Genomic DNA, 22,696 nt, shown 5'->3' on the forward strand with positions numbered 1-22,696 from the left:
ATGAATTCGCAGAATATTTTAACTTTATATCTTTGGTTGCAGCTTTATTAATGAAAAATAAGTGATTTAAATATATCCGAAAGTGAAGTGGATCGTGAGTGTAGGTGGTTAGCTCTTCCCTGTTATTTTCTATTTGTCGTCCTATAAAAAAAACTATTGAAAATTAGGAGGATCATTAAACTTTAAAGTAAAACAATTCGATTTATTAAGCTGATTTTCATTTCCAAAGGAAGACAGCCTTCTTAACGTTTTTAAATAATTAAAACATAAAATAAAAATGATAGTTAAGTAAATTTCTCTTGGCTTTTCTCTCGCAGCCGTTTACAGCGCCACTCTGTTATTCGGAACTGGTTCGCGAACCTGTTAGCCGCGCTCACAAGTGCTGGCATTTTGTCTATCTTGAAACACATACGTTACTTTTTAAAACAAAGATTATCAACTAAAGTTGTTGGATTAATTTGGAAGAGAAACATTTTTCAATGTTAATTTTCAAATGTATTTAAAACAGAGCATTTGTTTAGCGAAACCAATTTTTTGGGATTCTAAAACTTTTTTCGGACAAACCATTTACAAAAGATACCACAAAATGATACTTACTCATAAGCAATGTTTATTAAGACTATAAATAAAATACAAAATTTAAAATACAATTTTTAAAATTGGTTCCGTTTTTCTAGCTGATCTGCACTGTTTTTTTGAAGTTTGCTCATCACTGGCGCGCAATCGTGCGATCGGTCGAAAATCAAACAGCGCAAGCTCGCCGTTATTTCAGTCACTCGCGATCTTTCGAACGATTCGGTTATCCGGCTGCAGGCAAAGGTGTTGGTGTTGTGAGGTGTTTTATGGTGTCTTGTGTTGTTTCGAGTTGTTTTAAGAAGCTGTTTTGAGCCGAGAACTCCGCTGGCAGAGTCGAATGCGATTGCAAATGCAAAGTGCATGTGCAGCGGTCAGTATTCGCTATTTTTCGCTGCCATAAGCCAGCTTGTTTGGCTCTTATTTTGTTTTGGTTTTGAATTTGATTTTGAATTTGGATTTGATTTTGAATTTGAATTTGGTTTTGAGTCTGCGCGACTTCGAGTTCTGTGCGCGCGTTGCATTTTCAATAAACGCGTTTGCTTTTGGCTCTTGGCTGCCAATTCTGCGTGGGCGCCAATTCGTGTGACTGTGTCTCGTGTGTGCATTAGCTAATGTGTTTGTATTGCTAATTAAAACGGCAGCAAAGGCAACCGCAAAGTGGCAGCAACAAGCAACAAGCAACCAGCAACCAGAACCAAAACCCCCGATAAAAGCGAAACAAAGTGCATTCGATAAGTACGATAAACGAAATCCATTCCCGATCTAAACCCGATCTGCGCAGCAATTTGGATCGACAGCAGGTGTTTTCCCCACCGCATTTCCCATGGTGAGTTTTCCACGCGGTCGCTATCGCCCTGAAATGTTGACCATCGGCCTATTAAGCGCTCTTTTGTTTGTCCATTAGTCGCGGTCAGCTGTGATAATATTTATTACCAATCGCTTCGAACACTTCCTTCGATTCCCAATGCAGCGTAGAGAACGCCACAAAACTAGATCAATTACGCGGAACCATAGTGCTGATAAGACTTGGCGCCCCCTGTGAAATATCGATAATGCATTTGGTTACTGAGACCACCACAACACTTTTCAACGCGTAAACAAGTTTCAAAATAATTATAAAAACCATTTTGAAGAATCAAGTTGGAACCCATAAAATATTTGTATGAATTATGACAATATCTGTCCTAAAAGATAATTGTAAAACTTCGAAAGACAAACCCTTAAAGAAGGTCTAGAGCTTAACAAGATCTTATGAATTTATATCAAATTTCAGAACATGCTACTTTTAAAAAAAGCTAATTTTTTAATGTAATGCTTTCGAAAATATTTTCTTATATTCTTATGAGAATATTTGATAGTTTTTTAGTCTTCTATAAATTTTAACAATATTATATTTCATGAGTAAAGGTTCGGAAAAAATGATTTCACCATAAAACCGTTTCACATCAGAAATAAATATCGGTTGCCTGTAGCGAAAACACCCTGTACGTACAAATACCCCACTTGTATGACGAAAATCGGCGGTAATCGCAAGACAAATAAACAATTAATTAACGCGAGCATAATGCGGCAATAACGACCGACTCGCAACGCCGATTACGCTGCTCTTTAAATCTAAAAATCTTTGGCTCTTAAATGTGTTCGAACCTCGAATGAGCCGACGGTTTCATTTCGATGCTCGGGGGAATTAGAAGCCGTGTTCAGATCTTTGCCGATACGAATCGGAATCGCATTTTCCATGGGAGCCCAGGGCGGCAAAAGGAACAAGAACAAGTGGGGCGGCTACCTGCCTTTCGGATTCCGAGAAGTGTTTTCGGTCATGATATGCCCAATCTGAATCGACGCGGGTTCCACCCCTCGAGGCCAAAGAAATCTCCGCCAACTCTTCAAAGCGAGGCGGCTTAATTCAAATTGATTTCATTCTCCGATTCGTTCTCTCTCCCTCCGTTTCGGTTTGTTTTTTGGCAAACAATTTGAAGTGTCAATTTGTGTTTATAAAACTAAAATTATTTATCAAGCCCAGGCCATCGCATGTGGGCAGCGTAAACAGTAAAAAGAAGAAAAAACCAAGCACGCATATATATTTCGTTGGTACAGAGAGGAAAATATCGGTGCCTCTTGAGGTTATTATTTAAAATAGACTTTTAATTAGGAAAAATATGTATTTTAACAGGGTACTGAATCAAAATACATATACATTTTAGATTATAAAGGCCAAAAGCTGGTCTTAATATTTTCAGTGCACTCGGATCGGTGTGTATGTAGATATATATCGCGAATAGCACTGTTGGCTGGCTGCAAAGTCAATTGCCAAATATGGCGGACTTGTTTGTGTGTGGTTAATGTCACACACACACTTGCAGAGATAAGTGTAACTCTCTGCCTGTCAATAGCTGAGCTTTGAAAAAGGAAATTCAACTACTTGTTTCACCAAAAGTCGCTGAAATAGTCACCCAACATCGGCGCTTCGCTAGCTGCCTTTCCTTTGTCTCTCCCAATAAATATTGAAATTAGCATGCGTCCAAATAAATTTATTCTCTAATTGTTATCTAAGCTGCGCGGCCCTAAAAGGCATTTCAGATCCAACCCGATCCTCGGATGAGTGTGCCACACAACCCAAGGCAGATTACAAAAGACCTCAGCTGGCTTCAGCTGGTCTTTAACTGGAAATTCTCTGTGACTAATTGGCGGGGAGCCTGACTAATTGCATCGAGTTCGTTGAGAAGTGAGGGATGGGCATCGGGGCACTTAGTCAATAATTAAATCGATTACAACGATCTCAATAGAATTTATTTGAATTTGCGCAGGCAAATCACTTCTGCTTTTTATTGAGTTCTGATTTATAATCTGATTTCCATAAGATCTTATTCTACCGCTTCGATAAGGAATTCATATTTGAAATATTCATAACCTAAATTTTCAGCATTTTATTGGCAGTAGCTAATCTTGATAAATATGATCACTTCATTAAATTTTTACCTCTTTTCACCCTCCATATATTTACACACGTTTCTATGCATATTTAATGACTTGGAACTTTCTTCTCTACAAATCAACTAAAATAAGTCTTTACTTGTTTTCTCGCAGAAAAGGGAATCAGTATTTATTTGACTATAAAATTCTTTAAAATTTTCCATTTCTCCACATTTTTTTCAAATTCCTCGGATTTCCTCGCGGCAAAGGGAATGTAGCCCACTAAACCACTTCCACCTTATGCAATATCGATTCGTTCTTTTGCGTCAACGAGCCAAATGGAGAATACTAATAAAAATCGCGGCTCCCTCTCGTAATACGCTGGCCAACCTACGATCAGCCAACGACGTTCTTTGCATTGACGGCAGCTGCTGCCGCTTAGAAACTAGCCAAACGGCAGCAAAAAAATTAAATAAAAATAAAAATAAAAATAATGAAGGAAAATATAAACAACAACAGCGAATGCAGCCAACACCGATGCAGCGGCAGTGGCAGCCGCTTATTTAATATGCAAATGAGCGCATAAAGGCAATTCATTGCAGGGAGAGCGAAGCCAAGATATTTGCTAAACAATAAGTAAAATGGCTGCGAAATGCGAGAATAATTGTTATTCAGCAGCTGACGGGAGGATGAGCAGTTGTCACTTGGCAACCGCTTTTTTGCCGTGTTTCATTCATATTCATTATAATTTTGAGTTTGCGTTTGAGCCAAGACAACTGCCCACGCAAGCCAATGATTTGATGTGGCAATAAGCGATAATTATGCGAGCACAACGCGGCGTATGAGTAATTTGCGTTTGCAATTAGAAGCAGGCGCCGACGTCGACGTGCTGAAATGTTCAAATTGCAAGTATTAATCTCAAAGAACACAGAACTCAGCATACAGAACACAAAAAGCTGCAGCCGCGAAAAGCAACTAACAAAACCACAAAAAGTAATAACAAATGCGGCCAGCAGCCGAGAACAAAAAAAAAACAAAAGCAGAATTAAAAGCGACGAAGAAAAGAATCCAAGCAACTTGACAAATGCTGTGGGTGTTTCGTGTTGTTGCGGGCCCACGTTTAAAATTAATAATAAAGTACACACACAGTACACATAAAGTCCGCGCAACGAAAGAGTTGAATATTGAAAAAACCCCATAAGAATTCGAGTGAAGCTGCTGCTGTTTAGGTTATTTCGTGTGCCTGGCATACAAAAAGGCAGCCATAAACTTAAATATGTAATAACTTGTGAGCGGTAGCATAAGTAATACTCCTCCGGTTAATGTGCTCATCAAATAGCCATAAATCAGCTCATTTAAAGTTCTCACAGAACTGAAAGTCATTTCCGAATGGTGTAAGGTGTGGTGTGTTGCAAGTAATAATTTGTAGGGTTCTTAATACAGGAAGCAGAGAGTTACCCCACTTAAATAGAGTTTTCCCCCTTTGTTGGTCCAAAATAATTTAAATAAAAAAGAAATCGCAACAAAGCCAAATTCGCCACGCTCAGTTGCGTTCCCTATTTGGAAGTTCTCGCCCGGCCATTCAAAAGCAGCAAATAAGAAATCAAAGCCAGCGTGGCGTATGCGTAATACGAAAGCCCGGAGACCAAAAGACCAAAAGCCCCATAGACTACCGACTACTGACCCATCCAAACTCAACCCACACTCTCGTAAAGTAGCCGCACAAAGGCGGATAGGAAATAACTAACCAGGTCCAAGTTGGCCAGCAAAAACAATACTGATTACAAGCGGCCAGCCATCTCCATGCAAGTCGTTGTTGTTGTTGTTATGTCCATTTAAGCCTTGCCAATTTTGGCAACTTGTCGACCACTTGGCGCTCGAACATCAGCGATCGAGAGATGAGAGCTCAGAGCTTCGAGCTGCCGACTCTCGACCGCCCATACAATTTGTTTCCCATATTAATTTATCATTTATAAACGATTATTGTTATATAAATTAAATTGCGCGCCCAAAACAAATTAAACTAATAATAGGAAGCGTTTTTCACGCTTTGAACCGCTTAATGTGCCATCGTAGGAATCGCCCCGCACCGGGGACTGTGTAATTATTGACTTAGTCTTTGGCTTTGTGGGTAGCCGACAGCCTCGGATAATTCGTAGAACCGATATGGAAAGATATATATGGTAGAAACAGAGGAAAAAGGGGTCGATGGTTTGGCACTTCCGCCCCCCGATTAGCTGGCCCAGTTTGCTTTTTGGGCCACGCCGCTTTCTAGCCATCCATTAGCCATTTGAGTTTGCCAATATCTGAAAACAATTTCCAGGGCGGCTTTGGCCAAATTTGGCGGCGGAGTCGATTACCTTGGCCTGAGTTGTCAACAGGTGAAATTCGTTATACGCCCGCCTAATTTGTTTGCCAATTTTTTTTCTCTTATTCTGCATAATATTTTCCATAATCACCGATCTCGGAAATTTGCATTCTTCGTGCGAGGAGCGAAGACAGCGAATTCATAAAGACCGAGACAAATAATGCGTCAATAAAATGTCAAGCGAGCATCGAAGGTTGAGCAAACAATTGACGAACGGCGAAAAAATTCATTATTTAATGTTATTACCCTCCCGCACGGGCATAAACAAAACCAAAAAGAAAAACATTAGTGTAAAGAACATTGTGAATCACGCAGGGTCACAAAGACTGTGTCACGGATGCCATCGATTAAATATTTGGATGCCTTATGGATGGCCAATATCAATCAAACCGATGGAAACGTACTTGCTTGAACGATCCGCGATCAGGCCTTATTTGATCGCCAATTATCGGCTAATAAAGACTCGTTTTGTGTTATATTAGTTGCATAACATTAGTTAGCAGCTATGATAAACGGAAAGGAAGGGTGTAGTCACCCCAGCTCGTTTATTTTTGCCTACTTCTAAAGTTTTATTACCCTCGAACACGAGCATAAATATTTATTTGATGCGATGATTCGCTGAGGATGGAAAGACATATGGCTTTTGTCTGAGGTTTTTTTGCTGTCGATTTCGCCCAAGGTCGCTGGGTATTCTGGGAACATCTGAGCTCAGTTCACATCCCCTGCAGTCGCGGATTCTTATTAAATTTTCGTTAATTTACGAGCAGCATTCGATCGAAAGCGGAAATTCTCGGCTAATCGCCGACATAAGTTAGAGCGACTGGCTTACAAAATAAACAGCTCTCGACGTATTCCTAATCCCTCGGTCTCGAGACAAGTGCCGCCCTGGGGTTTTATTTTTTTTTGTATTCTTCGCTGCTCTGCGAGCAAAGTGTTTGCGACGGCGCCTTTGGGTTTGTTTGTCTGAGCTGCGGTTGCCGTTGCCGTTGCTCATTTCATTGCGGTTTCCAACTGCCGCCTCAAAATTCTATTAAGGCCCGAAATCTGCTATTGATTTGCATCTATACGAGCGAGTGGATTGCGGATTGCCGGGCTCTTAAGTTTGGCATTTGCGGGAACTTGTTTCACCTACATTGTTTTACGTTTCCGCAGCTGCGTGTGCGGCTGAAAGTATCTTTGTATCTTTGTATCGCGGTCTCTGTCGGCTGCTCTGCCAACTGGCTGTTCTGTATTCACAGAGAAAGAAACGTTCTTGAGGCAAGATTTTGGGCTGCAAGTTGGGATTACACGGATTATAGGTAACACACAAGATATTGTCCAAAAATATTGGGGCTTATTTTTGTTATTTAACACTTAGGTTTTAAAATTTAAAGAACGAGAAATTCTAAAAAATTAATATTTTATTGAGTTTTGTAAATATATAAATCATTTATCTGAAAGATTCATTCTACTAAAATTAAGGATTGACAAAAAAAAAAAACAAAATAATTTCTATAATACAATTATAATTTCTATTATAATATTGTTTTTAAAATATTTATTTGTAACCTGGTCTTTGCGCTCGAAACCAAAGTGGCCCAAACAGACCATCGGTCCAAGGTACGTCGGAAGAAACCCATTTGAACTTTGCTACCAAAGCGAAAATCCAGAGATTTCTTGTTATTATTCCGTGGGCCCATCAAAACACTGCCGAAGTCAATTACAAACCGATCAATCACATCGATCGTCCCCAAATGGGGCGGACCTTTAGACCCCGACTGACTGACTGACTGACTGAATGACTGGGAGCGAGTGTAACGGCATATTACATACGATAATTTATGCGACCGCCTCGCTGGCATTACAATAACTCAAGTAATAACAGCACGGCCATTTGCTAATAAAGCGCTCTCCGGTCGAAAAAAAGTGCGTAAAGCCATAAATCGCCGAGTGGGAGACAAAGCAGAGTGGCCAATGCCAATGTTCCGAGAGGTGATCGCTGGGATAAGTCTCTTCGGGGGGATTGGCGGGGATTGGCGAGCTCAGACTCAGGCCACGACTCATAAATTCATTTGTTTTCATTAAGCAACAGTTTTGCGGTGAGTTGAGGGGCGAAGATATCAGGGGGGTAGGCCTCAGACAGGAAGGAAACAAGCTATCGAAACGTGAATGCTCTTCAAGTCGTGGGTGGTTAATTTTTGCAGCACTTCAAATGCTGTCCAAACTCTGTCGATTTGTTTACTTAGGCTATTGTGTATAAGCGAACATGTGAATAATAGCATTAAGACTTCATTTTTATGCATAAACAAGGGGGAACAAAATAGTTGTGGTAAGTGAGTTTTTTCTAAAATAATAAAGTGTTGATCATAGATGTTTCATTAACCAGAAGCGAAGCTATAAAAAATGTTTAGAAATATTTTATCCAAGCAAATGCAATTGAAATATGGATAAACTAAAAATTTTTTTAAATTAATTAGCATATTTAGTTATATTTAGTAATCTTTTTTTTTTGTGGGCTTTGAGAATTCTACTAATATTTACCCAGTAAATTTTTTTGCTTAAGTCTGAATCTAAATTTAACTTTTTTACTGAACTTTATAATACGTAATAAATCGAACTACCATTTTTTTTACTACCTAGACTTTATTCACGATAGTGTTAGCTAAGAATTTATAGGTCAGCACATCCCAAAATAGGCAGTGTGGACTTGCCCAGCTGCCGCCTGTCCAGAAACTGAGTTTTTCCATGCCCGGCACGTACGCGGATGTCCGTGCTGAATACCCATCCCAAATCCATACCCAATCCCAGTTCCCATACCGCGTCGATTACCGATAGCCAAACTCCCCCCAAAAGTAATTAAGCACGCTGGATGGGCGTGCAATGGTCTTGAGTATTGAGTTTTGAGTTTTTGAGAGGAGAGTTGGGGTAAATCGGCGTAAATCGGGGAAAAGCCCTAGCCTGGGGGCCTGAGACCGACTTTGACGGCGCCTATCAGCACAGCCATCGATCGTATGTGCTTTGTCAAATTGAAATTATGCACAGCCGATACAGCTGATCTTCAGCCAGACAGATGGAGAGATCACTCGCTTATGTAATTGGAAATTGCGCCTGGGGATGGCAGGGGATTCGATGGGAGCATTGGGAATTGGGAGCGAAGCCGTCAAGCGAACGCTGACAATTGCAGACAGCTAATAACTTGGTCGGGCAATGAGCGATGAGCGATGGGAAATGGCAAATTGCTGATCACTGATCACAGATCACAGATCGCGTCCAGACTCATGCAGACACTTCCTCGACTCGACAGCCAGGGATCCCGATGATGCCCGATGCCCGATGGATCCCCGCTGGTCATGTAACAGCTTAAAAATAATTTGCTCAAATAAATCAAAGTCATAAAATGCACAGAGCTCGGAGTAGCGAAGATCAACCATCCACACTCGAAAACTCCACACTCCAAACTCCCCACTTCATGCCAATCCAATATTAAATCCCATCGAAATCGCTAAAATGTTGCAATGCCTAATGTTGCTGATTTTGCTTTGCTATCGCATAAAAGAATTTAATGAAATTTAATGAAAAGCTACACGATCGCAGACACGACCGCTACATTTGCACTTTGTTGCAATCGCCGCCGTCCGCTGTGAATATGAATTTGTCTCTAGGACATTTTCGCAATTAATTGAATTATCTTCGTGAATGGCAAAGGCATCCAAAGATCGATTGGGCTGCAATCAAATGCGATCCGTGCGATCGTTCGATCGTCAGATCGCCAGGCATATCGCATATTCTTTTTTTATGGCATTTTGGAGCTGGAAGTTTGCAGAGAATACGGCATTAGCATGGCTCACCGATCGTCGGGGTGTGGCAACTGGCAGTGCAGGTTGCGAGGTGGAATCACTTGCCACAACCACAAGCCGCACCGCACCGTAAGGTTAGAGCCAACCCGACAAGCCATTAAAATCAGCCACGCTCCATTAGAGCCACGGCGCTGGCAGCGCTGTCAGCGTCATTTACGCCTAATTAAACAAATTATTGCATGTTTGATGCTCAGAGCACTGCAAGTGGCAGCGGCGATTCGAATCGCGCATACGCCGTGTGGCCCATGCCTCCGAATCTCACAATGAAATCTTAATTGCGAGACAATGGCCGCGGCCAGCTAAAGCGTTTACTATTTTATAAATAGCCCAGAGCGAGCAAAACGCCAAGAAGACAATGCAACGAAAAAGTAAAGTTAATGCTGGCAAATATCGGGTTACAAGTTAGTTACAAGTTCACGAGGCAACAATGAGGTGTGTAAATCGCGGGCAGATGGTGGCGAATATTAAATACTCTTACGATTAGATTAAAAAACTAATTTAAAAGGGGGCCTGGTTATTTTTGTTGACATTTTACAGCAGACTCCTATTAAATATTGTCTCTAAATTCAATAAATTCAATATTTCACCTCGACCTTATCCAATAAAAATGACTCATTTTAAAAATTAAAAAAAATAATATTCCTATTTTCTGAATACTTTAAGTAACGTCTTCGTTTTTGAAAGCCCTTTAGATATTCCCATTACTAAAAATATTTTCTAAAAATCTGCGATATTTTCTAAAAATCCTGGAATTTTCTTCTGCTAACCTACAATATTTTCTAGAAAATCTGCCGTATTTTCTGTATTGCATACCTTTCCGCCACTGTCACTGCCACTCAGTGGCAAACAACAAAGGCAAACCAGCGGCGCTGTGGGCGATGCGGCTGCCTGGAGATCTGTGGATGTATCTCTCTCTTTCAGCTGCCTCATATAAGCTCAAGCTCTGCCCAATCTGTCTCGGTCTGTGCCCCAAAAAACAACAACGGCCGCCAAACATTGACCAACGAATTCGCCAGTCACGTGGTGCGGCCTGTGCAGCCCAAGAAATGGGAGCACTCGGCGCTGGTTTTATATTTACGATTATGTATTTATTTTGATGTCCAATGCAATGTAGTTCAAGTTCGAGTTGGCGCTGTGAGGATCGGATCGTTGGGATTGTGAATTGTGGATCGGTGATCGGGGAATTGCGCAAGTGGCGAGTCTGTGGCCGAAAGGTAAAAGCTGGCCTTTAATCTCAACTGTCTGTCTGTCTGACTTTCTGTCAGAACAGCGCTTTTCACGCCTGTCACCTGATATCTTTTTTGCCAATTCGACACTTAATTTATGCAGTCTGTGCTTTGTTTAACTTTGTTGTTCTAACGATAGGCAAGTGCAGCTGCTCGGGATAGATCTGCAAAATGTTGAACTTACATAAAAGGCAACTGGTTGCCCAACACTAAATGTAGATTGCACAGAGAACAAATGTCTCTTAAATTTGTCACCTGTCTATCTTGTATTATAATTATATAGTAAAATAAATAAATTTAAAAAATAAATAAATATAATAATAGGTACGTAGAGATATTTTTATTTTTTCCCTATATAGCTTATCTTTTTTATTAGTGACGCCTCGAATTTCTCCCTCTGTGACTCATTGCCTCCATTTGTGGGCGATCCAATGACAAACAGAATCCGAAACATAAAGGCGATAAACTCGCCTAATCTCGCTGGCTAAATATAGTAACAAGATATATCGATAAGCCATGTATGATGTGCGAGTATTCATGCGGAAGTTCGGGCTCAGATGCCGCAAACCACAAAAGCTCTGAGTTGTGAGCTGTGATCCAAACAAATGTTTGTGAAGGACAAACACAGATACCACGCAAAAAATACAAAAAAAAAAACTGTGGCAAGAATCGCACCTAAATCGCTGCAAACCAGCTGAGCTGCTCCCCAAAAGCCGAGGAGCTGACTAATCAGTTAAGCGCGAGTTTCGACTCTATGAATGAAGTGAGGAAAACAATTTCAGCCCACACACAGAGACTAAACACATATATACGCTGGAAACTGAAAAAAAGAGCTGAAAGGCTGAAAACTTGAAATGCGGCAGTGGCAGCAGTGGCGGCAACTGAAACCACAAGTCAATGTCAAAGCGGTGGCAGCAGCATCCAAATCCATCCGAGCGGCAAACTCGAGAATCTGTGCAGCCTGCATATGGCCAACACTTTTCAAATGAATCAGAGAGGCACTGGGAAAAATACGGTTTAAATTAAAAAACATTTTAATATTTTTAAATGAATATCAAACTTACTTTTCTTTATTTCCATGGGTCTATTGGATCTCAATTTTATTTGCCGTGTACCCTTTTGAGTTTGGGCCAAAGTATGTAGGTTTCCGTGGCTCACTTCTTTTGTGTGCCTTACGCTTTGTGCTCATTGTTTGCAGCTTTGGCTCTGTTTGAACTTTTGTATTTTGACAATTCAAAGTTAAGGTCAACAAGGGATTTGAAATGCTGCAGCGGTGCATTGAACCTTTTTGGCAAGCGATCTCGGCTCAGCATAATTAGCGCTCATTGTCGATTGGCCCTGAGACTGCCGAGAGCATGCCGGCATGCCAGGTAATTTTTTTCCTATTTTTTGGGGCACTCAAGTGGACATTGACCACTTTACACGTATATTCGTTTGTCTCACATTTTTTATGTTATTATTTTCGTTTCGGGCACCTGTAAATGCGGCCAAACTTGTTGCATGTTTTGGGTGCATTTGGCTGTCATAAATGCAAGCTATTGAACATATTTATGCACTTTGGTGGCCGTAGAATTTCCAGCACCTGGAATCGGCCAGCTGCATGCGAGCAGTCGAAATCCATGACCCGCCATAAACCGAAACTTTCGCTTTTCCATTGTGTAAATAAGCGTGAAAATTGCCCATTAGCGCCTTATATTTTATAGGCTTACAAAACAATCCATAGGCCCAGACCCAATTCCTGATAGCCAACCTGTTCGCTGTTCATTTTCACACTTCGCGGCGCTTGCGCAAAGTCCCCCGAATTCGTACCCGAAAACGACAGACCGTAAAACAATAGAAGATTTTCCAATGAAGCGGCTTTTGACACTTTCGATGGGTTTTTCATGGGGTTCCAAGAGCACAGAGCCCCGTCATTGCCAGTTGAGTCTATTTAACCCGAAAGCCTGTGACCGTTCATAAATTCTCATCAATGGCAAACAGAGTTGGGGGAGTTTCCCAGCGTTTATTCCCGAAAATGTGACACTGCCCGCTTCTGCTGTCATATGTCAACTAGCGCCACGCGGCGAACTCAATGAAATTCAATCAAGGGAGTCTCGGATAATCTCCCTTTTTTAAGTGGGGAGAGGGGCTTCGAAAAGAATGGATATTAATAGAAATGTAACATTTCATTTTTACTAAGTCAAAAAAATGTATAGATGTGAAGCATGTTATTCAGAAACAAAAATTGGAATAAAATGGGAAGAGGTTTAAGGTTCTTCTATTTATTTTTTTGATTTCCGAAAGTATTCTATAAATATACAAAATTTAAAATAACCATAATAGGAATTACAAACATATATCCCAAGTGTACAAATGTTATTTTGGTAAATATTATTATTGTTACAAGACACAAGGCGTACTTTTTGTTATTGTTTAAGCCACTTAAAAATATATTTCTGGTCGATTACGTCGGTTTACAGAGTCATCACCTTTCGGCTGAACCTCTATCCAAATAGAATCATATAGTTTTAAACGTGCTCGGCTAGTTGTGCGGTCTTTGTGGTTATGCGGTCGGTTTTCATCGCAGTGGTCATCATCAAAATGCAAAACCTACGCACCATTTACTAATTTTTCGTCTGTTTTCTGGTCCGTGGGCTGCATTTTATTTATTTTCGTAGTCAAATGTTCTTTGTTGACCATACAATACATACACGAACCAAATCATTAAACTTATTCGCTTTGTTGTGGCTCTTGAATTTGGCTGTTGAACGCCCACGAGCGACTGTATCTGAATCTGAATCGGAATCTGTGGATCTGAAGTGGATGAGGCTGTCCAGTTTCCCAGCTGGCCAGCTGGTCCAAGCAGCTGGAGCCGTGATTACCTTAGCCCCGGCTAATTGACGAATTAAGTCAAGTAAGTGCAAATGAGGCGTACTCGGCCACGCCCTAATTGCTCAATTCGCGACGCCTTCGAGTTGCCGCAGCGACCTTCGCGTCTGCCACTTAAACTTGACATATAACCGAAAATGTGCAAGGCAGTATCCTTTAAAATTATTGTACAGCTCACGAGTGCCTTCCACTTTTTCGCCTCATGAATTGAAAATGGCAATATATAAAGGCTATAAAATGTATCCCAATTTCAAGTACGCCGCCGCTCAGCTTGATTTTCGTATTTTTAGCTCATATTGGAAACACATCGGCAGTGCCACATGGAGCTGTAAAGATGTTTTTACCGATTTTAGAAGTCATAAGGTCAATGCTGAGCGCCAAGATCGTGTTTTGATTGCAGCTCGAAGCCGGGGAGACATCGTCGTGTTGCGATGTTGCTGCTGTGCTGCGATGTTGCTGTTGTCAAGTGTTATGACTCGTTCTGTCTTTTCTCTGACTCCAAGTCTGTTTTTGTGTTTTTTTCCATTTTCATTTTCTCAAATCGAAAGCTGCAACAAAGCGTCTGTTCTGTTTTCAGTTTGGTTCCCAGACACATTTTCTCAGTTTGTTGATAAGGCAGCTTATAAACAACTCAGTTGAAGTGGCCCAGAGCCCAAACACAGATTAAACTATATGAACCAAGAGATCAAGATGTTCGCCGGGGTGACAGGGATAAATGATGCTATTAGCCTAATGATACTTTTTCACCAAGTTTCCATTTTCGTAGCTCTTCTATCAGCAGCATTTATTATTAAGTGCAAAACACTTTTCTCAATGACTGTTTATTTTATTTTTTATGTTTATTTATTTTGTGTGCTTTTGTGTATACACATCAGCATGCAAATTCAAAGCAACGATGACGGCTGCCTGCAGCCATAAAAATTCAATAAAAATTTATGAAAACTGTGCAGTTGCTGCGAGATTAGAGCTGCGGACACACCCGTTGAAAATGTGGATAGAAAAACCCAGAGACGAGCTGCTGCTTCATTTGCTACAATTTGTTACAGGTGGCAGACGGACCAAACCAAACCAGAAAACCAGAAAACACATCAGAAACATAGATGTGGAACGACCTTGCGCCTATTGCAACAGATGTTGTGCATTTTAATGCCGCCGCTACGGTAGTTGATCTTCAGCTGTTTACCTTTGTGGCACTCGTCTTGATTTGTCTTTCAAGTTGGTCAAGTGTCCTAGCTGCCAGATAACCAAATACCTATTTTCCTGCTGATGAGCCCCACTCACCTGCCCAACCCAGCTCGTTTTTCTCGAAAATCCCAGCTCAGCCCAGCCCAGAAACATGCACTTTGCACAACATTTAATCACATTTAGCCATTCGACATACGCCCCGCGGTCCACAACATAATTTATACAAACAATATTATAATGTCGCGAGACATTGAAAACGATCGCGAGACGGCGACTGAAAACTTTTGAAATTCGTGAATTATTACTTGCACTTTAGCATGGCTGCGAGCGAGGCGATGACGACGGAAATATTTCCACAATGGCAGCGGCGGGGCGGGCAATTTGTGGGCATGTGGTTGACATTTTATTGACGACGCCAGCGAGTCGCCCTCGCCACCTGTCCGCTGTCCCCTGTCCTCTGTTTTCACAGGGGGCAAGTCATTTGCGCCTGTCAACGCCCCAAACGATTTTTACCGCCAGGTACTCCGTGTGGCAAGATAAATGGGCAACCAGGCATTGGGTTTCAGTTTTCAGTCAAATTCTAATTAGGCTCCCCCTTTAGTTATGGGCGGGTTCATTAACATTTCGGCTGGACCATTTCCATTCCAATCCGAATTCGATTCCCAAGCCAAAGGCAGTTCGGTTCCCTATTCTCTCAGCTTTCAACAACTCAATTGACTTTTAGGTGGCTGCTGTTTCGCAATAAATAGCAACAATAATGCGATGTCCAGCACGATGGCTGGTTGGTTGGTTGGCTGGGCTAATGGAACCAGTTTAGAGATAAGCATTATTAATTTATCGTCCTATCACTCTCGGATGTTGCCGGTGTGCGGGTGTTGTGCTAAGTTATCTAGAGCCCATTTGCAGCACGCTCGGCCTGTCCACACTAGCTCACAAAATTCTAGATTAGTTAAAATAGATTTAAATTTAAGCAATGGCTTATCTATAGATATGGTTATTATAGATGGTTATAACCATGAGTTAAATAGTTGAGGTAAAATATGTGTTTCATATCCATTAAAATAATACAAATTGTTTGAAAAACTTTTAAATCTTTTAAAAATATTATTATTCCATGTATTTCATATTTCTAAAGCATTTGCTAATTATAACTATTAAAATAATCAATTATAGCAATTTCTAAGATTTGTAAAATATCAACCCTGCCTTTGAAAATTATTAATAGTATTCGCTTAATTATTTGCAAACTCTAACTATTGAAATTATCAATTATACCAATCTCTCAGATATGTAAAATATCATCCATCCATATCATGAAAATTAATAATATTTATCTGTCACATTAATCTGTTCCATTTCACAATGGCATGGCAAAATTCCCTGTTTTTTATCTACTGAATCGCAGTAAAAAAACACTGAAACTTTAAAGAGCGAAATTTACATAGGTTAACTGCGAGATTACTATCATTCGCTAATTGGTAAAGCTCATAGCCCAGTTGTGTGACACAGTGTAGATCCACATTCAGCGCGGTCCCAATGAGAAAGCCAGGCAGAGAACAAGATACAAAGTGATTGAGAACTTGTTTTTTGTTTTTCTCCAGAGAATCCAACATCCATCCACTCGAGCCGAGCACTTTGCGGGAATTATCGGAAATATCATGTTAAGTGACGACCGACAATAAGGCATATCGCAAGGATGTCACTCTGTGATGTGTGTCCATTAATTTGAAGTCGTTGTATGTGATTTCATTAGCGCCGCCTCAGAACGGCGAATGCCGATCGGATCCCACAGCCTATCTCGGCGTTTTCAAAAGTCAACTCGATGAGACAGGGCACAGCAAAACAATAGCAACAATGGCAATAACATGAGCATTTAGCGCACACACAAATTATAATTTCAAATAACGCAAAGTGCCACTCGAGATCAGAGCTCTTAACAAAAATGTTAAGCATTTTATCGGCGCTTTTTGTTGTATTTTAATGAAAAATCGCCTTTTAATATGCGGCAACCTAAATGACAGACTTTGTCGGCAGTTTAGACGGCGACTAATCGAAAGTATCGACGACTGCGGCGAGTGTAAGCAAATTAACGAGATCGTTTGCTGGTAATTGAGATGCCGATGTCGATCTAGAAGGCGGAACCCGCCGCCATTCGCCAAAGGTTGCCTTTGATCGTGCCTCCGAAAGCGTTATCCCAAAATCGAAAATCAGAAATTGAAAATCGGAAAAAATTCCAAATCTGTTACGCCCCCCTGGCGTTGGGTCGGTCCAAATTAATTTATGACAATTGCGGCCCGAGGCCCAGAGAACCGATCGTAAATTAATAAAATCGGTATTCGGTCTGCAAAGCCCTCTAGATATGGGACAACAATTGAAGGGCCCAGGTCCCGACTTCCACTCAGCAACTAACTGAATTTTCCCATTTTCCTATTTTTCAGATTCAGAGCACGAGGAGCGTTCGGCATGACGTGAACTGCTCAGATATTCCATGCGAGAACCGAAACCTTTGCAACTAGCCGCCCCAATCGATCGTCTCGCCCCGATTCGATCCGATTGCCCCCGAAAAGCGTCCGCTCCGGGGACGTGATCAGCCCCGAGAGGAGAAGCCCCCGAAAAAGTAGAACCAAAACCAAACCAAAAACCCAAAAAGCCACGATGGACTCACGCATCGGCCTGGACTACATTGTCGAGAATCGTGACTACATTGCCAAGCTGGGCGCTGCCCTGGACACGCAGAATGCCACTGTCAAGAAGCAGGTCTTCGAGCTGCTCTCGGCGCTGTGCGCCTACAGCCCCGACGGCTATGCGCGTGCCATCGAAACCCTAGAATTTTACAAGGTGAGTTTAAGGGGATTACGTCTAGGTAATGGTGGAAAAAGGATAAGGAATAGCGATAGAGGGTGATTTACAGGTCCTGAGTATTTATCTGTCTTATGTTATATTCTTTTGAAGGAAAAATTCAAAATCAGAGAAGAAAATAATTACCGGATAATTAACAGATCATTTTCACCATTTTTTACTGACCTCGAATAATTTGTTAAACCATTATTTTATCTTTTATTAGGATATTTTTAATTTTGTCTCAACTTAAAATAATAATTAAGGGCTGTTTTCTAGTCCGTTTGTTAAATTTAAAGTAGGGATAAAACCTTGAAATCGTATGGGAAATCAGAGTTTAAAGCTTCCTTTAAATTTAACAGGCGGACGGGAAAACGGCCCTTAGTTATACATAAATTATACTTATGATTAGGCTGAATTCGGCTCTTTTATTGTATTTAAAGAACATTTCCAAGAAACCCTAGATAAACTATCTTGTTAGAATTCACAAATTACATATTATAATTTGAATAGGGGACATTTTAAGACACTGTATATTCTAATTTAAATTAAACATAAATTTAAACCTTAACTGAAATCCCTTCTTGAATCCCTTGCAGAATCTCAAGAAGCAGCGATACCGCTTCAAGATTGTCATCAACGAACTGGAGCTGTCGAGTGCCGCCGCCCAACCGCCCCTGGACTACCAGGCCGCCCTGCTGGCCTTCATCAACTGCGTCATCATTTCGGCGGCCACTTTACAGGAGCGGATTCGCATTCGCAACGAATTTATAGGTAAGAGCGATTCCCACCATCTAATATCAAGAAGGAAAAAAAAGAGTCTCAATTCGCAACAATGGAGATAAACCCGCAAAAGTCAACGGGTTGTTCCCCTGCGATTGTCTGTGCCATTGGTGCTGTCTTCGATTTCATTGATTTGATTGATGTGCCCGCTGATCCAGTGCCAGTGCCCTTGACCGTATGTGCCCGGCTGTCTGTTTGGCCAAAATACATATACGAATTCAATACATCCACTGTTTGCATGTCGCAGCGACTCAAGTCCCCGGTTTTCATTTTTCGGTTTTCAGGCAGCCACACCAGCGACCCTCGGGGGCTGCTCGTTGACTTGAGGTTAGATAATGATAGGTTCGAAGAGCCCAAAATGCCAAATCGCCTTTGAGGGGCCGAGTAACCTTAGCACGTGCCGGCGATTTAGAGGCGCGTCTTTAAGCCAGTAATTGCTCTCCGAGCCATTTGAACTGGAACTGGGAAAATCGGTCAAACGAACATTGTTTACTTATTGCTGATTTAATAATTGTGGCAAAAGTTGTCGGGTCATTGAGGACGTTTTGATTCCAAACAAAGATTTCAAAAACGAAATCGTTATTTCGCTGGCTAACTGCAAGACTTTTTAATGCTCATTTACACCTTAATGACTCGTAAAACTGCCATTATGCACTTATCCATCTCATTGATCTTTGTTGATCTACTTTTGCTTGTAATTTTTTATAATCTACAGATTTATTCGATACGAAAGTGTTTTTTTTTTTTAAAGTTAGCAGTACTTTTTAGGAGATACAGATTATAAAGATGCCTAGAATATGCGAATAATAACAGTTATTAAACAAAATTAAAACATTAATGGCTGTTTTGTCCGAGTTTTAAAATAGCTTAAAAGTTTTACGACAAAGGGATAAATCTATGAAACGTGACAGACTTTTATCTGGTTGGCATAGATTATGTTTTTCTAGCTTGAAGCCAAAGAGTTGAACACCAATTCGTGTTTGTAGTTAGATTTTAATATGTTTCGAACGTGCCTCAAAACTGCTGCAAGAACACTTTAAAATTTATTTTTGCCACATCTACAGATGAGAACGAAGGAGAGAATGAGCGCCCAATAAACAAAATGTACTTAATATGTAACAAGATGTCTGTTGACAAACAAGGGACTCATTTACATCCTGTCAGTGGCAGATGCCCCTCCCCCTTTCAGCTGAGGGACCCTAGTTGTTCAAAGTTCATGAACTGCCTCCGAACTCCACCAACCCCCAGCTCGACCTCCATCTCCGCTAGCATTCCCCCTTTAATACAGTAGAATTTCCATTGCTCGAACTTCCTATTTATAAATATTGATGATTTATTTTTATCACTTTTTTTCTTCGATGTTTTCCTAAAAAAATTAAAACAAATAATAATAAATAACACTCTTCTAAATATTTCTTTTTATTTTTTTTAAATATCTTTTAAATTGTTTAAATATTATTTTATGATTGATCTTTATAACTTTTTACTTTAATCTTTAACAAAAATTTAACATTTTTTTGTCTTTTAAAATAAATTAAATTTAAAAAATTTTCCAACATAACTTCGTTTGCTATAGGCAACTACCACTGTACTCGGCAGTCGTCAACCCGAGTTTCTGACTTTGATTGAGCGCGGTTGTGCGTGCGTGGTGGCTGTTGTTTTCGTTGTTTCCTTCTGCGCAGACGCAACACCACCGAAATGTGGTGCACTGAATGCCTGCGGCTGCACTTGCCTGAAAAAGCAGGGGAAATGGGGAGGGTTTACTTTACTGAGAAGCGGCGTTTTTATTGTTCTTAATTAAAATAAATTGAGCTGCGCTTTTTCAGCATTACAAGAACAAGAGCCCAGTGACAAGGCAAAGAAGTAGCAAGACAAATTCGAAATCTCAACGGCTGCGACAAAATGTAAGTCACGCCGCAAGTCAGCGCCCCCGTAAATCCCCCCACTTCGATTCCACTTCCATTTTCGATCCCAAACCGATTCCTGGGGCATTCCTGAACGACACATTTGACAAGCAACGGCCGCATTTTGTTTGGCAATGAAACGAAGTATTCAGTTTCAAGGCTGTTGGCCCGACTTTGACTTTGTCTTCTGTCACTGATTCAGTTCTTTTCAGTTTTTCAGTTTTTTCTGCTCTCTGTTTGGACTTCCAGGAACAAGAGCCAACAACGCCCCACAAATATTTGCATTTTTCAATTCAAAAACTCTGCGAGGCTCTCGCTAATGCCACTTAAGTGCCCAATTATCGGCTCCGAACGGAACGGAATCATTCCCATTCTCCGACCCACCGACCGACCACAGACCATATAGCCATCATATCTGCCGTATGTCATCTGTCAGGCTGGGAGGCATTTGCTTGCCACTGATTTATGCCCCATGATTTTCCACTTTGGCACGCAACAGTTTTTCCCATAGTCGACCATAAATTTATTTGCTCAACTGTTTCGCTGGCAAAATTCAATTTCAATTGATTTATAAATCATCAACAGATTTACAGTGCTGAGTGAAATATTTAAATCGTTTGCGAGAGAATTGATTTTCGAACTGTTGAGTTTGTTGAGTTTCTTTGCCTGGCATGTTATTAAACAATTAATTGTGGACTTGGGCGTGTCCCCGATCTTAACTATTGTGCTATATGTACATAAATCCCCGCTCTTTTGGCTGTAGGGCATAGATGGACGACCTCTACACAGAACAAAAACTAAAATACAGATATGAGCATGACTATACCGATCAGCTATCTCTCCTTCTAGTTAAGATCTCACAACTTCCGAATATCCAAAAATTTAAGACAAAGATCGGGACAAAGAAACTTTTACTACACACTCACACACAGAATCGCACACGCATTTTAATTGTACGCCTTTTATGGATTTCAATTTCAAACAAATAAAATGACAGCGGAGCGAAGTCGTAAAACGAAATTATGAACGTCAAGGCACCAAATAAGGCGGATCGAGGGGATCTGAGGGACATGTAGCACAGAAGCGACAACGACTTTCACGAGCTTTTCGTAATTAACTTTTTATTGTTATTATTATTATTATTTGTATTTACAACTCACGGATAGAAGTGTGCCTCTGTGTACGAGTGCATAAATTGATTGGTGAGTGCGCGAATAAAAGCAAAAAGGCGAAAAAACGAGCTTGACCGGAAGTCGGTCGGGATTCAGGGGACATTGGGCGGGCCTTAGTTGACTCGCCGTCTATGGAAATCCCGCTGGTCGGTAGAGGGGCGGCAACATATCATCTACACATTAGTCACAAGTGGGCAAGAGGGCCAGACTAAACAATGGGAATAATCAACCTAAGTTTTCTGAACATAACACTATTTAAAACAAGAGAGAACGCTATAATCGAGTGCCTCGACTATTAGATACCCGTTACTCAGCTAAACAACTTAATAGAAATATGCCTCCTTTTTTGTTTTTCGAAGCTGGAATTAGCTCCCGTTTTTTACCCAGGGAACTCCACGTGGAGGCCTTCTAAAACTTTCAATTCTGCCTAGCACATCTTCCGTCTCTCTCTAGCGCAGGTGAATGCACTTGTGAAAAACGAATACGAGCAAAAAGAGACAAAATGCGCGCCCTTTTCAAATAATTTAAAATTTGCAATAACATATTGTGAATTAGTGTGACCACAGAAAAAAAGGACAAAAAGTTCAAATTAACCATCTGAATAGATGGCGCTATTGTATATTGAATTGAGCCATCTACCCCAAGATATTGGTACTACTGGCCATGAAAGGCGGAAATGTAGGCGCTAGACAGGTTTAAGCGTTAAATGGGTTTTGCGGGCGTTAGAGTGGGCGTGGCAAACTTTTACTTGGCCAATCGATATGTATTGACGAAACAAATACATATCAGTTACTATTTTCATAATAGCTTCAAAACTGTGGGCGATAGAGAGGGCTAGTGGGCGTTAGAGGGGGCGTGGCACCTTTTTGAAATAAACTTGCGCTGCGTAGGAACTCCCAGAATCTGCATGCAAAATGCCAATCTTCTAGCTTTTATAGTTTCCGAGATCTCAGCGTTCATACGGACAGACGGACAGACAGACAGACGGACAGACGGACAGACGGACATGGCTAGATCGACTCGGCTA

At 40.9% G+C, this 22,696-nt stretch overlaps 1 protein-coding gene across 1 annotated transcript in view; it reads left to right on the top strand.

Moving 5' to 3' along the window:
* Positions 1-783: 783 nt before the first annotated feature.
* Positions 784-22,696, top strand: part of form3 (formin 3) — a 33,259-nt gene continuing 11,346 nt past the window's right edge. Inside the window, exons 1-3 of the mRNA XM_017153977.3 lie at positions 784-1,402; positions 17,411-17,810; positions 18,410-18,584. Coding sequence (XP_017009466.2) covers positions 17,628-17,810; positions 18,410-18,584 — 358 coding nt within the window. The 5' untranslated portion in view covers positions 784-1,402; positions 17,411-17,627. The remainder of the gene's footprint in view (positions 1,403-17,410; positions 17,811-18,409; positions 18,585-22,696) is intronic.

Source organism: Drosophila takahashii, chromosome 3L (assembly GCF_030179915.1).
Source record: "Drosophila takahashii strain IR98-3 E-12201 chromosome 3L, DtakHiC1v2, whole genome shotgun sequence".
Taxonomy (NCBI): Eukaryota; Metazoa; Arthropoda; class Insecta; order Diptera; family Drosophilidae; genus Drosophila; species Drosophila takahashii.